The sequence below is a fragment of the Lacerta agilis genome, chromosome 10 (assembly GCF_009819535.1).
Source record: "Lacerta agilis isolate rLacAgi1 chromosome 10, rLacAgi1.pri, whole genome shotgun sequence".
Taxonomy (NCBI): domain Eukaryota; kingdom Metazoa; phylum Chordata; class Lepidosauria; order Squamata; family Lacertidae; genus Lacerta; species Lacerta agilis.
In genome coordinates, this window is record NC_046321.1 from 28,791,330 (window position 1) to 28,806,548 (window position 15,219).

The 15,219-nt window shown below is 43.2% G+C and overlaps 1 protein-coding gene across 4 annotated transcripts in view; it reads left to right on the plus strand.

Annotated features, from left to right (window-relative positions):
• Window positions 1-15,219, plus strand: part of CACNA1I (calcium voltage-gated channel subunit alpha1 I) — a 262,441-nt gene that overhangs the window by 190,424 nt on the left and 56,798 nt on the right. For all 4 annotated transcript variants that reach the window (XM_033162213.1, XM_033162215.1, XM_033162214.1 and 1 more), the window contains exons 9-11: window positions 576-982; window positions 12,538-12,689; window positions 14,146-14,331. In XM_033162213.1, the coding sequence (XP_033018104.1) occupies window positions 576-982; window positions 12,538-12,689; window positions 14,146-14,331 (745 nt within the window). The remainder of the gene's footprint in view (window positions 1-575; window positions 983-12,537; window positions 12,690-14,145; window positions 14,332-15,219) is intronic.

The window sequence follows — 15,219 nt, forward strand, 5'->3', positions numbered from 1 at the left end:
AGATTGAAATCAGCACAACGTTTTGAGCAAGTTTGCAACATTGGACTGTTTTATACTTTCTCTTCATGTTGTTGTTCTTTCTGCAGATATAACAGGTAACACTGACATTAAGTAGAAACTCAGCAGTTTTGATGAACACAGGCAAGGACCTTTTCAGCAATATGTTCTGCAAGTGAAACTATTTATTTAAGTGATAACTAGAAGAAGCTTTGATTTTTTATATTTTTTTCACCCCTGAGATAACACACGCCATGGCCTCTTATTTAGTGATTTCTGCAGTCTGGAGAATTATCCTACCCCTACTACAGAGCTGAATACAATTGAGTGTAATCTATTGTAACTGAAGTAGAGCATATCTCTGAGAGACAAGCAATCTCCATTAAAGTCTCTTGGTGATGATGAGCCTAACACTTCCCTTTGCAGACGGTTCCAGAGCTTAATTTCCTTCATGCTTAAAATGGCTAGCAATACAGTTTAGGACCTGTTTTGCTTAACTGAGATGCGGAAATGTATCACTGTCCTGAAAAATGACTGCTTTCCCCTTAAATTCGATCCCTGTATTTATTATTCCCCAGGACGTTGCCGAAAGCACAACTGTGTCGATTACGTGCCACAAGGCCTTGGCCAGCCAGTTGCCATGACTTTGACGTCTGATCCCAGCAACTGCCCAAGATGTCACAAGGCCCAGCGGGAAGCAGCCCGGAGACTCTCCGTGCTTGAGAGCGCTGATTCAGATCAGGAAGAGGGAAGAGGAGCCAGTGAAGAGGAGGGAGATGGAAGAAAAGATAGCACCGGGACTACAGACCTGGAGAAAGAGGAGGAGGATGGAGAAGAAGGTGGACAGCTGGCTCTCTGGAGTGACATGTGGCAAGAAGTCAGGGTTAAACTGAGGGGAATTGTGGAGAGCAAATACTTCAACCGTGGGATCATGATCGCCATTCTTGTGAACACCATCAGCATGGGCATTGAGCACCATGAACAGGTAGCTAGACTTAGCAGTCTGAGGTGATACTGTGTACCTTGAAAAGTATGGCTGTTATCTAGAATGTTGTTGTTGGGGCATCAACACAACAATGTTCAAATGGATTTACTCTTTCTGAGGGGATTTGGGGGGGGGGCTAGGAGCTGGTAGGTAGTTCATGCATTTAAGGACCTATGTATATAATCAAGCAGCACCTGGACAAGGCACCTGTATTTGTCATGTTCCTTTAGAGCTTCTATGATTATATCTTGTGCACAACTCTATACTAGCTTGCACATCTTCCCCACCCCACAAGAAAGTACGGAAGGAAAACACAATTCAAGGCTTTGCAGTAGCAATAGTGGTCCTGTGAACGGAGGCCAGGGTCTGAAGACCAAACAAATCTGGTACCTATTCAAATGGAATGGGAGACATTTGCTCTAGGTTGACTGAGGAAGATGTAGCCTATAAAAAACATAAGTAGCCCTGTTGGCTAGTTGCAGGGCAGTGGAGATGCTAAAGCCATACTAGAATGCTACATTTGTTAGGCCAAACCAAGATGTCACAAAGACATGAGCAAGCTTTTGAGTTCCTCCAGACATCTTCAGACTGGATGTTTAGAAAATTATTTGTTGGGTGAGTGTAGAAAAAAATAGTTCATGATGCTAAATCCCCAGATTCTGCAGTTTGCAACAGTCTTTTAAGATGGAGTAATTGCGTATTAGCCTCTGGTAAGTGTTTTGCAGATTACAGGTTGTACCAAGAACTGCTGGGATCAAGAAGAAATAATAGATATAGCCCCATTTAAACAAAAATGAAATAAAGCAATTAATCAATTCGTTCTCAGTCCTGGAAACAACTCTGTGACATTTGGGTTGGTTCCTAATAAAGGTGTTACCTCACTGTGGTTTGGGGGCAGAAATAGCTGGTAAGCCCACCAGGCAACAAGTGTCTGTGTTCACTAAATGAAAGAATGGGGAGGGGGTTTAATAGGTGAAGTAACAATCTGAAGTGCATTCCATCTCTTCCTGCTTCCACACACAGTCATTTCCTTGTTCTATATCTCCCTTTCAGTTCCTGCTCTCTCTTTTGGGGAAGGGGTGTAGCTTAGTGGTAGAGCAACTACTTTGCATGCGGAAAGTTCCAAGTTCAATTCCTGGCATCTCCTTGTAGGGCTGGGAGAGATTCCCTATCTGAAAATGTGGAGAAGCGCTGCTAGTAACAATACTGATCTAGATGAACCAACACAGCTTCCTACCTTTTTCTCCCTTCTATTTTTGTCCCTTTCCTTGTCCTCCTCCATTTATGCTCCATTCAGCTGACCTCTCTCTCTCTCTCTCTCTCTCTCTCTCTCTCTCTCTGTGTGTGTGTGTGTTCCTGTTTTTGCCAACCTTCCCCTCCCACCATCTTCTTCTCTTTCAGTCTCATTTCTCCCCTCATTAGCTAACTGAATCCTTAGTCTATTTGGTTTAGTTTAATACAGCCTCTGGGGACAGCGCAGGCACTTCACCCACCGCTCAAATCAAATCCATCCGTTTGCCAGTCTTTCCAGCTTAATTAAGAGACACACAAGCACAGCCCGTTTATACAGAGGTACAAGGGAATCCGGTGAGCCCTGTACGGATGGAGCTCAAGGAACTCTCTCAAGGGGCAGCAGGGGCAGGAACTCTCCTTTTAATCTGAAACTGTGCTAAAGAATAGATCAAAATAGAAAAGGCAACTGTCTGGGCACAAATGAGGCTCTCTGAACTGTCATAGAGGAATCAGCTACACATAATATTGAGCAGGGTTATAACCTAAAAGGCAGCTGTGCCAGACCTTAGATGTTTGTACCGACAACCTGCAGCTCAAAGCCTGCATGTACCACTGCTGTCATGTGGCAGTCTTGTCTTTTGTATTGTTGTTGTTCAGTCGTTCAGTCGTGTCCGACTCTTCGTGACCCCATGGACCAGAGCACGCCAGGCACGCCTATCCTTCACTGCCTCTCGCAGTTTGGCCAAACTCATGTTAGTAGCTTCGAGAACACTGTCCAACCATCTCATCCTCTGTCGTCCCCTTCTCCTTGTGCCCTCCATCTTTCCCAACATCAGGGTCTTTTCTAGGGAGTCTTCTCTTCTCATGAGGTGGCCAAAGTACTGGAGCCTCAACTTCAGGATCTGTCCTTCTAGTGAGCACTCAGGGCTGATTTCTTTGAGAATGGATAGGTTTGATCTTCTTGCAGTCCATGGGACTCTCAAGAGTCTCCTCCAGCACCATAATTCAAAAGCATCAATTCTTCGGCGATCAGCCTTCTTGATGGTCTTTTGTATAGCATCTTGTATAGCCAAAGTGGTTCACCCTGTTGGGTGGAGGTGCAACACCAGCTTTCTTTCAGTGGAACTGCTTCTGTTGTAAGGTTTGGGGAAGGAGGGTGAGGCAGCGAGGAGGTCAGTTGCATCACCAGAGCCAATCCAACCTTGTCCCTTCCAGTAAGCAGCTGGTGGGAGGCCAGGTGTACAATGGCACCCCCTCCCACCTGCTGCTACTGATGTATACAGTAGGAATGGCAGAGGATCCAGCTTTCAAGGCACATACAAGGAAACTCAGATATTTGTTTTAGAATCGTGACAATTCCAGGGGTCATTCTGTTTGTAACAGGACATTTTCAGGCCTTGATGTTGTAAAGATTTTGTTTCAAAAATTGAAAACCTAAGGGGTTTTCAAAGAGGGCTTGCAAAGTACAGGAATTATTAGGGTAGTGATTGCTGTAGCTGTTCTTATTTGGAAAGTGCTTCGGCACTCGGTGCAGCACAACAATTGAATTAAAAGAACAAATGCTACCCACAAGCTTACACTCTGAACTGTGAAGCCAGTAAAATGATTTCCTAATCTATTGTTGTTATTTTTAATCTCTCAGGATTTTTCTTCCATTTTTCCCCAAGGGCTGATGCCACGTTTTCACATCACATAGAGAACACATTGTAGTTTTGGCCTCAGCTAAGTTCATGAAAACAATTTGCAACTTATGTTAATTACAGGCAATTAATTCATGCAAATTAGTTTTGTTCCTCCGCATGAAATATTCCCTCAGTAGCCGCACCCTGATGTCTGTAGAAAGTTAATAATGTGGCATTTTAAATGAACATGATACATTATAGCTTTGTGGAAAATAATTATATTTCTGTGTTTGGAACTGCGTTTCCTGATGCAGAGAATCTGCATTATGAATGTCCAGTTGCTCATCAGAAGGCATGGTCGCCTTCACACAACGCAGCCTCTTCCGCATAAAAACAGTTTTTCACCAAACTCGGGTGATCTGTATTTGTTGGTACATGTTGGTGTGCTTTGTGGACAGCACATTGTATCAAGATAGTGAGAGGTGACCAGCCCTTGCTCAGCATTCCTAACATAGGTGAGAATCCTAGCCCCATTTACCTGAAAGTAAACCCCACTGAATTCAATGGGACTTCTGAGTAGATGTAGTTAGGATTGCCATGTAACATACCTCTGGAATGTTGGTTGATGTAAAGTGCTTGTGAAATATGTGTTTCAGTGTAGTCAGAAGAGGAAGGAACTGGCAATGTAATTGCAGACTGATGGTACTGTTGAGATTCTGTGATCTGCCTCAGTGAAGCTGGAGCTTTGCTGTGAGCAGTTCTGTGGACAGTGAAAGAGAGAGCAGAAGGCAGTACATGTGGGCAGATGGAGTACTGCCTGGGTGGGTGTAAAATGAGGGTGAGGTCAAAGGACAGGAGGAAGTTGCCATCTCCATGTTTGACAAGTGAGGCAACCTGATGTGAGCAGCGGGAAACAAACCTGACGGGGTCTGTTTCCTCTTACCAAGGCCTGTCGGGGAACTTGGCACCTACTGCTTAGTGGAGGCCAAGTTAAATCCAGGATAACAAAGACTGTTACCAGGTCGTGCATACAACATCTTTCTGTACATCCATACAGTTAAAAAAAATAGCCCCCTAGCTTCTTCTTAACAATAGATGAATCTGTCAATATTGGTTTCTCTCAGTTTCTCATTTTTCCGATCTTAAATTCAGGTCTCACATTTCTGCATCAGTTTGCAGATTCTGCCCCCTCCCCCCTGCCAAGACAGTCCTTCTGAGAATTTATCAGGACATTTCTCCAAATACAGGCACCCTCCCACTTACACATGATTGACTCGTGTGCAACCGCATATATGCATAGCTGTCAACCTTCCTTTTTCTTGCATTGGGAAACGGCCATAGCTGTCAACCTTCCCTTTTTTTGCAGTGGGAAACAGCGCTGGAATAAGGGAATTTCCCGCAAAAAAGGGAAAGTTGACAGCTATGCATATATGTGTGACTCCAGGAAAATAAATAAGTATTTTTTTTCAAATCCGGAAATGGTGGGAGACCGCTGGAGAGTCCTTGTAGCTCGCAGGGAGACCCTCCCAAAGCCCAAAGAGGACATCAGTGAGGGCGGAGGAAGACCCAAAGAGATCTGAGGTGCAGTGAGGCTTTGTTTTGGCTGCTCAGCCTTCCCACCTAACAGCTGACATGCAGGGTAGCGCAGCAGCAGCAACTTTCTTGCACATTCTTCAGGCAGGCCCATAGCTTCAACTACAGATATTTTGGTCTGGATTGGGGAGAGAGTGGGAGAGAGAGCTGGAGAGCAGAAAAAAATGGGTGTTTGGAGGCCTTTTAGATGGTGCTCCCCAGTTTATGTGGTTCCAGTTATGCATACACATAACCCCTGTGTAAGTGGGCTATATACAAATGTTTGAATACACAGATACACAGTTTTGCAAAGAAGTTTTTGGTAATGAATTTTTGGTGTATTATTTTCACTGTGTTATGTTATGCACACTTTATCCTAGTATATGCATTTTTGTACAAATTACTTGGCTGGAGAACTGCATTGCAAAATTCAGAGGAATGCAATTTTCAAAGGATGGTTGTGTTTTGGTTCACAAAATGTTTCAGAATTTGCGAATTAGGTAGTTTGACTTTTAAATGCAATGTGAATCAAATTTATCTTTCATCCTTAGTTTCTTTTTTTCTTTTAAAAAATGCTGTATTAGTTTTAAAAACAAAACAAATACAAAACAAAACTATACACAACAAGCATCAAAGGGCAATCCAAACCATCCTTAGCTTCATTGTTTTTCTGTGAAAGCTTGACAGGATAGCAGTTGAGTGTGGAAAATGCCACCCCCCTTTCTTTGCAATATGTATGATGATAACCCACATTTGCTGACTAACCTGCCCACAGTCTTGCTTTCTGTTTATGGAATATTCATAGCACAGAATTGGCTGTGAATCAGACAGTGTGGGCATAGCCTTTTAAGAGGGCCCTGGTTGATTAGAACCTCTGCTTTGTATAATAAGCACTAATGTAGCCACCTCATTCTTAAAAATAATGATGCCCAGCTCAGAGGAGGCCTGTATAAAAACATAAATCATTTTTTAAAAAGAAAGATCTGACATAAAAGAAAAATTAAAGAAGCTGAGTAGTTATCACTTTGATTGGCAACGACTAAGGGCAAAGAACAATCAGTATAATCATCTACTAGTATTCAAATGTTATAAACACATGACTTACGTGATGGAGAGGTTATCCAAGAGCCATGTAGCTAAAGGGAGATTTAGGCGTGAGTTACTTCATTTAAATTTTGCATAAGTTAATGTACTGTTTAGGACTATTTATAGAATAACTATCAGAACATAACAACAGTATGTGCTAAGACCTCTGGGAAGGGTTTAATTTGAGCCAGTATTGCCACAGCTTAACCTCAGAACGTTTTTAAAATCAGTGCCGTGACTCAGCCTTAGAAAGTATGAAGTAATAATAAAGATGAGCTAGTGTAATGTAGATATGACTTTACTCTCTTTTTAGGTCAGATGTGAGGAACTTGTGGCCTTCCATATGTTGTTGGACTCCAACTCCCATCATCCCTGACCATTGGTCATGCTTACTGTGGTTGATGGGAGTCAGAATCTAACAACTTCTTCAGAACCGCAGGTTCCCCACTCCTGTCTTAGATCAGCCTGCCCCATCACAATAGCCAAAAGAAAGTACTTCTTTATCCAATACATAATAGGTTTGTCAACCTCCTTGTCAACGGGAATAGTGATGGCCACTTTCTTTAGGACAAATTTATGGAGCATAGGTCTATCAATGAATTAACTTCATAACAGCTAAGTATGCCTCTGAATATTGCTTACATGTTATGCCATTGTACATGGTTCCATTGTACATGGTTCGCCCCTTGTCCGTTTCTAATCTCACAGCAACCTTGTGGGATTGGTTAGGCTGACAGCTGGCTCAAGATCCAAAGGGAGTCAATTCTACTGAACTCAGTTGAGCTAGCCCCTGATTGCACTGTAAGTGTGGTCCGTGGTTGAGCGGGAAAACTGAACCTTCCTCACCACCACCCCATTCCCTTCCCTCATAGAAACCTTGTGAGATAGGTTGGTCCAACAGCAGGTGTGACACAGCCAAGTGTGTGCTGACCATTATTCCTCCCACTCCGGCAACTTTGTTAAACATCCCCAACCAGGCATCTAGTTTGGGCTTCATATATCACCCTCATTGTTGTTTGTTTTGTATGCCAGGGTTCTTTGAGGGAAGTCATGTGCTTTAGTTGTATTGCATGTCTGCAGCCTCCCCTCCCCTCATTATTTTCCCATCCTAATAATTTGCTTCTGGCTTCCTCTTTGCATTGCTTTTTCATTGTGTCTCTGGCTCTCTGTGTTCTGTTTTGTTTTTTCCCCTTCCGCTCAGGAATGTGGAATTGTTAGAAGTTTTGCCTTTCCCCAGCCCTTCCTCTCCTGTCTCCCTCTCCTACGCTCTTCTTTTCTTACCCAACTCCCTAGGTAGAACCATTCCCTGGGGTGAGTGATGGCCCATTAGAAAAAGATTAGCAGATGTGCACTTGACTAGTGAAACAGATGTCAAGGAGGAAAGGAGAGTGAGCAGGAACAGGTGACCTTTTCGGTAAGAGACAGACAAGGATGACTTTTAAAACATCAGTTCCTCACGAAGGCACAGGAGCGAGAGAGAGGACACATCAGCAGGAGCAAGGAAGGCAATTCACCATTATATCACGATGCTACATTACATTTCTCATTATCACTGACATAATCTGTTCAGTTTGGGATGGAATTGGTATATTTGCTTTTTCTAGTTTCTGCCAAAGACTCTTCGTGCAGATTTGCTTGTGCAGCTCTGAGCTTATTTTCATCACGGTTGTGCTTGCCCCCATACAGACAAGCACACATCTAAATAGGACAGGCGTGGTATCTCAAAATGCCTTGCCAAAAATAGGCGTATCTTTAATCCACTTGGATGTGTGCTCATCTCTGTGGTGGGGAGCTTCATGGAAATGAGCATTAGACCACAAATAGAAGTTTCCCCCTATAACCTTTCTGCGGAATACATTTTCAGCAAAGTAAATATGCGCTTGTTAATGTTACATATCGGTATTTGTCTTATGCAAGCCACACTTCTCCCCTCGATACCCCTTCTGTGGGGTGGAGACTGCATTTCCCACACTTTGTCTGTGTGCGATATTTTGTGCTTGCAATAAGTTCCCTATACAGCACCTCCAATGTGATTGCTATTTGGGAGACTTGTCGGAATGGTTCTGTGTGATATCTTTGACATGATTAGTGTCATTGTGTGAACACTGGGGTGTGTTTATTGAGTGACTGTATGCAGGAATTCCACCATGCGCAACTCTAGTAGCATGTGTAGGAATGAAGTGGGTGGATATTAGGAAAGCTAGTCCCCACCTCTCCCCACCACTGCCCTGCCATGTCAAAAACCACTACTTTTTGTGAAATAAGGTGAGGTCTTTAGTTTCACTCTCCCACTCACTCAGCATTCTGTTTGTTTGTGAGATGCTCCATTTGAACATTGAGATCAGAATGAAATGTGCTAGTCATATTCAGGGCACAATTCTGTGCCTCAGGTATTCACATCTCTTATCTGTTTTAGATGAAGGGGGAAGGAAAATGCAACCCCCATGCACCTCTTCTCAGAAAGGCAAGGGAAAATGTAAAACACACCACAATGTGATTTAGAAATTAAAGAGTTCACAGTGAGGCAGGTTATGTCTATTTTTACAAAACAAGTTTCTGACCTGCTCAGTCCTCACTCGTATTTTCTTCTAGCGTCTCTCCCCCCCCCCCCACACACAACTCAACATTTTCAGAAGTGGGTAGTGGTAGTAAAATGCAAAATACCTGTATATTCTAATGTGATATCTGCCTTGGAGAGTGATAGGCTGAAATTACAATTGGCGTTCTTCCATGTCCAAGATAAACGTACAAATTTTAGGACAGCATCCTATTTTCAACTCCCCTCAGGACACATATTGGAAAAAGCCGCTATCCTCCATACCAGCTTGCATGAATGATCCAAAATGTTCTTGTTCTGCCCAATTCTTCAGCTCAGGAAATGAAAAGTAGAGATAAATAAGGGGAGGGATTTCCACTCCCTTCTGAAATTACCGTCTTGTCTTTTCTTCACCCTACAATACAGGTTTTTTAGTTATGAGGGAACACCCTTAGAAGTTAATCCTATGCAGATTGACTCCAAAGTAAATTCTGCTTCCCTGGGGCTTACTCCAGTGTGCATAGTCTTATCCTACAAACACTTACTCTTCCTTCTGTGTGAAGATGCACAAGGTCACTCTTGTTAGTTTTTACATTCCATCTTTTGCCTTTTAGCACTTGCATTATTAGTCAAACATAATTATGGGTGGAAATTGAGCCCTTGTTTCTCCCATTCTGTCTTTACTTTTTCACTTAGGGAAACTGGCAGCTTTAATAAAGAATCATCTGGCATGGGAAAGGTGTGCAGTTGTTGTTGTTGTTGTTTCCCCCTTCTCATTGTGTTGAAATTAGCGTGAAGTCACTGATCCCGAGAAAGTGTGGGGATGAATTAGTAGGCTGTGGAGAGAGAAGGGTTTTGCTTTTTCAGAATACAGGAGGGAGGGGATTTTTTGGGACAGCAGTTGTCAAAACCACTTGGTGCAAGTTAACAGATGATTATGTGGGACAAAGCGCTCAGGAACTGGAATGGGAACTCAGGAGAAAGCATCTGAGGGCAGGTGTTTGAAGTCTATTCATTCAATCACTTATTTGTGGTACACACACACACACACACACACACAGACGAACTAAGCAGAACTGTATTTTTCTGGCTTAGTGAGTGGATATTATTTGCAAGTTCCAAGAAGACCACAAAGGACCTGAGTGAAACCCTGATACCGCTTACATCCAAGGCTGAATTATTTGATTCAAGCCTTTTTCTCACCACAAACATCCCAGGGGGTAATAGCATCATGCCACCAGTTTTCTTGACACGCTTGTTCTGTATGCAACATATACAAGATAGAAGTGACATGATTAGCTGCATACTCTATTTATGAAATTGTGTTATAGCCCAAGTGTGTGCTTGAGCGCAAAGCACAACAAGCTTCTCTTCGATAAAATACATTCCAAGATATATACATATTCCATTGGGTAATTAATGAGACAGCAGCCAAGAGAGAAAGAGAGTTATGAGAGAAGATTAGCAGAACAAGGCCTAGCAAGCTGCTACGAGATGAATAGGGGTATAAAAAGGGACTGGGGTGGGAAGCTGAGAACATGAGAAAAGAAGGAAGGAAGGAAGGAAGGAAGGAAGGAAGGAAGGAAGGAAGGAAGGATAGAGAAAGTTTTGTCCAAAAATCTGCATTATTGCAAACGGAGAGAAAGTCTCAAAATAACTGGGTGGGTGTTATTTTTCGTTTCAAAAATTGATTGATTGATTGATTGATTGACTTTTGCATTAAGGGAAACGTGAAGGTTTAATACAATGCAATTTTTAAAAGAAATGTGCTAATTCATTTTAGAAAACAGCTCTAGTATATTATCATAGTCTGGTGCTAGTGCTACAACACGTGCCATGGATGGTGGAAGTGATAAGCATACCTTGTTGATGGTTTTAAAAAACAATAAGAAAAAAGAAAAGCAAGGGATTGAAATAGTTTGTGCCAATTAAGCAGGAGAAAATATATATATCCAATTATCATTGCCAGGGGACTGCCACCTGGCCCACTGAGGGGAACGGAGGGTCCGTTAGCATACAGAGAGCCCCAACGCCAATTGAGCAGCAGCAACTCTTCCAGCAGGGAAAGCCGCCACACCTCCAGTGGGGAGGAGAGGGAAGGAACCATCCTGGCGGCGAGAGGGCTTAGGGATGCCACTGAGAGCCCCAGCGCCTCTTCTAGCCAGGAGCCACAAACAGGGAGCCTGGCGGGGAGAGGGCTTGGGGATGTTGCTGAGACTCACCTCGCCCGTCTGGTCAGGAGGGAGGCATGCCATTTCCAGCACCCCAGTTGCGCAGAGGGATGAAACGCAAGGAGGGTAGGAGGAGACTTGGGGTGCCGAAGTTCTTATGCTGGGGGAGAAGTCAGAAGGGGCCACTCCCGGATTCTGCCAGCGACTGAGACATACATGCTTTTTGTAGCTCTGCACTGTAAATAGTTTGCACAATAAAACTGCAAAAAACTGTTTGGGCTCCTGCTCCATTACTCATGTGGCACCCTCACGCGAACCTTACAGCAATCCGGGAGTCACTGCGGTGCTCATGAGCAGGAATAAAAGGGTGCTGCAATGAGTACAGAAGCCAGCGTGAAACAGAAGAATGACCGCGGAGCCGCCGGCGGAGGTGCGGCGGGTGGTGGGAATCTGAGAGACGTTGAGCAGAATTAGCGGCTCTGGCAATAGAAATAGTCAGTGAAAGGCCACAAAATGAATTTGTTGTTTGAATACAACCAAGTCCAAAATAGAGCTATGTTTGGCAATCCAGCAGTGAATCCAGTTTAAATTTTTATAGTCTACGATCAACATTAGTAACATAGTAGTGTAATTCTATAGGAGGCAGAGGAGGGCACTAGTACTATTAAGTCCCAGATATACATGCATTCAAATGAGAACATGAAACTTGCAGAAATAACTTCCATCTTTCTCTGTACTGAGATGCAAATTTTACAGATAAGGTTTTTCAACATGCATATAACGGCCTCAGTGCAAATGCCCTGAAGTTCTTCAAAACAATTTCAAGTTCCCAATTGGTATGCTGCTCCATAATCTGTCTCACGTATCCTTATTCATAAGGAACCAGCATTCAGTACAATATACATGGTATATTGTAAATTTCTGTGGAGCATCACAGTAATCCTCAATCTTCTTTGGAACACCAAATTGGCACATTAAGCTTCCTGCAACCTCATTTCTTCATTTCATAGGGTGAAGCTGTTCTTCACCCTAAAACAGCTACAATTTTTTTTAAAAAAAACAACAACAACCTGCAGTCCTGGAGATAGAACCAAAACAGAACGTAAAGGAGTTAAGGTAAAAACTTGGGGATAACAAGTGAAACGTCATGAAATATTGGAACATCACTGGGAGATGGTGGTTTTACATTTATCATGCAATTTAAAAAATAAAAAATAAAATGGAAAAGTTGCAAGAGTCTCTTCTCTTGCACACTGGGCAGAACATTATGTGATAGAAAGTTTCCTAAATGGCTTCTGATTTTATTTTATTTTATTTTATTTCTTTCTCCTGCAGCCAGAAGAGCTGACTAATATTTTGGAGATCTGCAATGTTGTGTTTACCAGCATGTTTGCCCTAGAGATGATCTTGAAACTTGCTGCCTTTGGCCTCTTTGATTATCTTCGCAATCCTTACAACATCTATGACAGCATCATCGTCATCATCAGGTAATGATAATCAAAGCCCATGCACCAATGTATGAGAAGTAGTGTAAGAAAGATGGGTGAGGGTCAGTTTTGGGGCTACCCAAGAAATAAATGAAACTCATTCCAAGCAGTGTTCTGAGAAATGTTGTGTTGGGACAGCACATCTCAAGCCATTCTAGACTTTGGTGACACCACTGCTTTATATTAAACATTTTAATCAATAAAATGTAAGAGCCACTCAAAATGGTAGTGCACAGGACCAAGGAACCTGCCATTCTGGATTCTATTCTCAGCCTTTCCACCAGCTTTCCTTTGGATTCAGGACAATTCCTATTAACTTTGCAACTGTGATCCATTTTGTTATATATAAGACCAAGAGTATCATGGTTCTGCCTGCATAAATCTGTTAAACATGGGGGGAGGTTAATATTCAGCTGTGTCCTACTCAGAAGAGACCCACTGAAACTAATGAACCAAAGTTATTCAGGTCCATTAACTTCAATGGACATTCCCTGAGTAGGACTGGTGTTGAATACCACCCACTGTCCAATCATATAGCTCCACATGCGTCCTTATAACTGTAGGAGAACCTTATGCCTAGATTTGCCATTCACTGCAACTGTCCATCAGTTTCTTAACACCCACCGTGTTTAGAGTACCGTTTATACAGGAACAGAGGAAGCTGCCTTCTATCAGGTCAGACCATGGCTTCATTTAGCTCAGATGAATCTACTCTGACTTATGGCAACTCTCCAGGGGCGCAAGGATTTGCTTCCTCACATCTAGAGGAAATTATTCAGGAAGTTCCTGGCTCTAGTTTTAAGAACCCTGGTGCTGTGGCATCTGCTTCAGTCGGCTCCTCCCTGCCAGTTTCCAGTTTGGTGGTCCCCTGATCACCAGCTTCAGACTCAGACCCAGGAATCTGCTCTGGCTCCCTCACTGCTGGACTCTGGGGTCATAACAGGCCCTGATCATGCAGGTGGGCAGCTGCAACTTCCTACTTCATTCTTAGCACTCTAAAAGCTGCTAGTTCTGCAAGAGCTTTTGGCAGCAGGGAAAGAGATTGGCCACCAGGACCTCCCCACTTCCTACTTGCCAGGGTGCAGTGCACCACAAGGGGAGCTTGGTACTGGTAGCCAGAAGGTGTGTGTGTGTGAGGGGGGGGAGTTATAAGCAAGTGTATTTTGTTCACGCAAAATTAATTCAGACAAACTTTGTGTTTCTTACACATAGGGATACAGTACTTGGTTTATACACACCAGTGCAATTGACAACAGAAATTATCTCCCTCCTTCCTGCTCTCTGGCAAACACAGCCTACCTGGATCTCAGTTAAAGATAACTCGAATAAAAGTTGCTTCTATTTGTAATCTTCACACTGCCATTCATTATCCTTTGGGATTCCTTTCTATTACCTTTCTCAAGGTCTCACTCTGGCCCTCCCTCCCCCTCCCTTGTCTCTTGTCCCTGTTTTGTAGCATCTGGGAGATCATAGGCCAGGCTGATGGTGGCCTGTCCGTGTTGAGGACATTCCGGCTACTGAGGGTGTTGAAGCTGGTGAGGTTCATGCCTGCCTTGCGGCGTCAGCTGGTGGTGCTCATGAAGACCATGGATAATGTGGCTACCTTTTGCATGCTCCTCATGCTGTTTATCTTTATATTCAGGTGAGAAGAGGGATTCCAGGGTGCAGGAACAAACACCTTGAATTGGGCCTGGAAATGAAAAAATAGCCGATGTGACTGATGCAGCATAGGTGTAATAGGATCTGGATGTCTTAGCAGCCACATTCTGTTCCAGCAGCATTTTCCAAACAGTCTTCAAGGGCAGCCCCACACAGTTCATTACAGTAATATAACCTGGTTGTAAGAAAGCCATGCATTGCTGTGGCTAGGTCAGCTTTCTCTAGCTAGGGCCACAGCTGCCAAACTAACCTAAATTGATAAAAGGCGCCCTTGGCAACCAACATCACAACCAAAAGCACCAAGTCGAGGCTATATTTAAAGGGACAAAATTGTTGTGAGCAATTTAGTGGGTTCAGTAGCTCTCTGCTCTCTGTGCCTTCCATTCCGGACTCATGTGCAATTAAACACTGTTTCTGTGCCCTTAATGGGAAGCAATGTGCAATAATGCCAGGATCTGAACAATTCAGGAAATCACCAATTAAAACGACAGTTCACAAAATCAAGATAAATGCAAAGTAACTAGTCAGGAAACCCTGAACTGCTGTGCTAACAGAAATGTGCAGTTACAGGTAGGTAGCCGTGTTGGTCTGCCATAGTCAAAATAAAAAATAAAAAAATTCCTTCCAGTAGCACCGTAGAGACCAACCAAGTTTGTTCTTGGTATGAGCTTTCGTGTGCATGCACACTTCTTCAGATACACTGAAACAGAAGTCACCAGACCCTTATATATAGTGAGAGAGTGGGGAGGGGTATTACTAAGTTTGGTAATGAGTTGCAATTCAGCAACTTCTCTTTCCAGTCTATTTCTGAAATTCCTTTGTAGTAAGACAGCTACTTTGAGATCTTGTATAGAATGTCCTGGGAGACTGA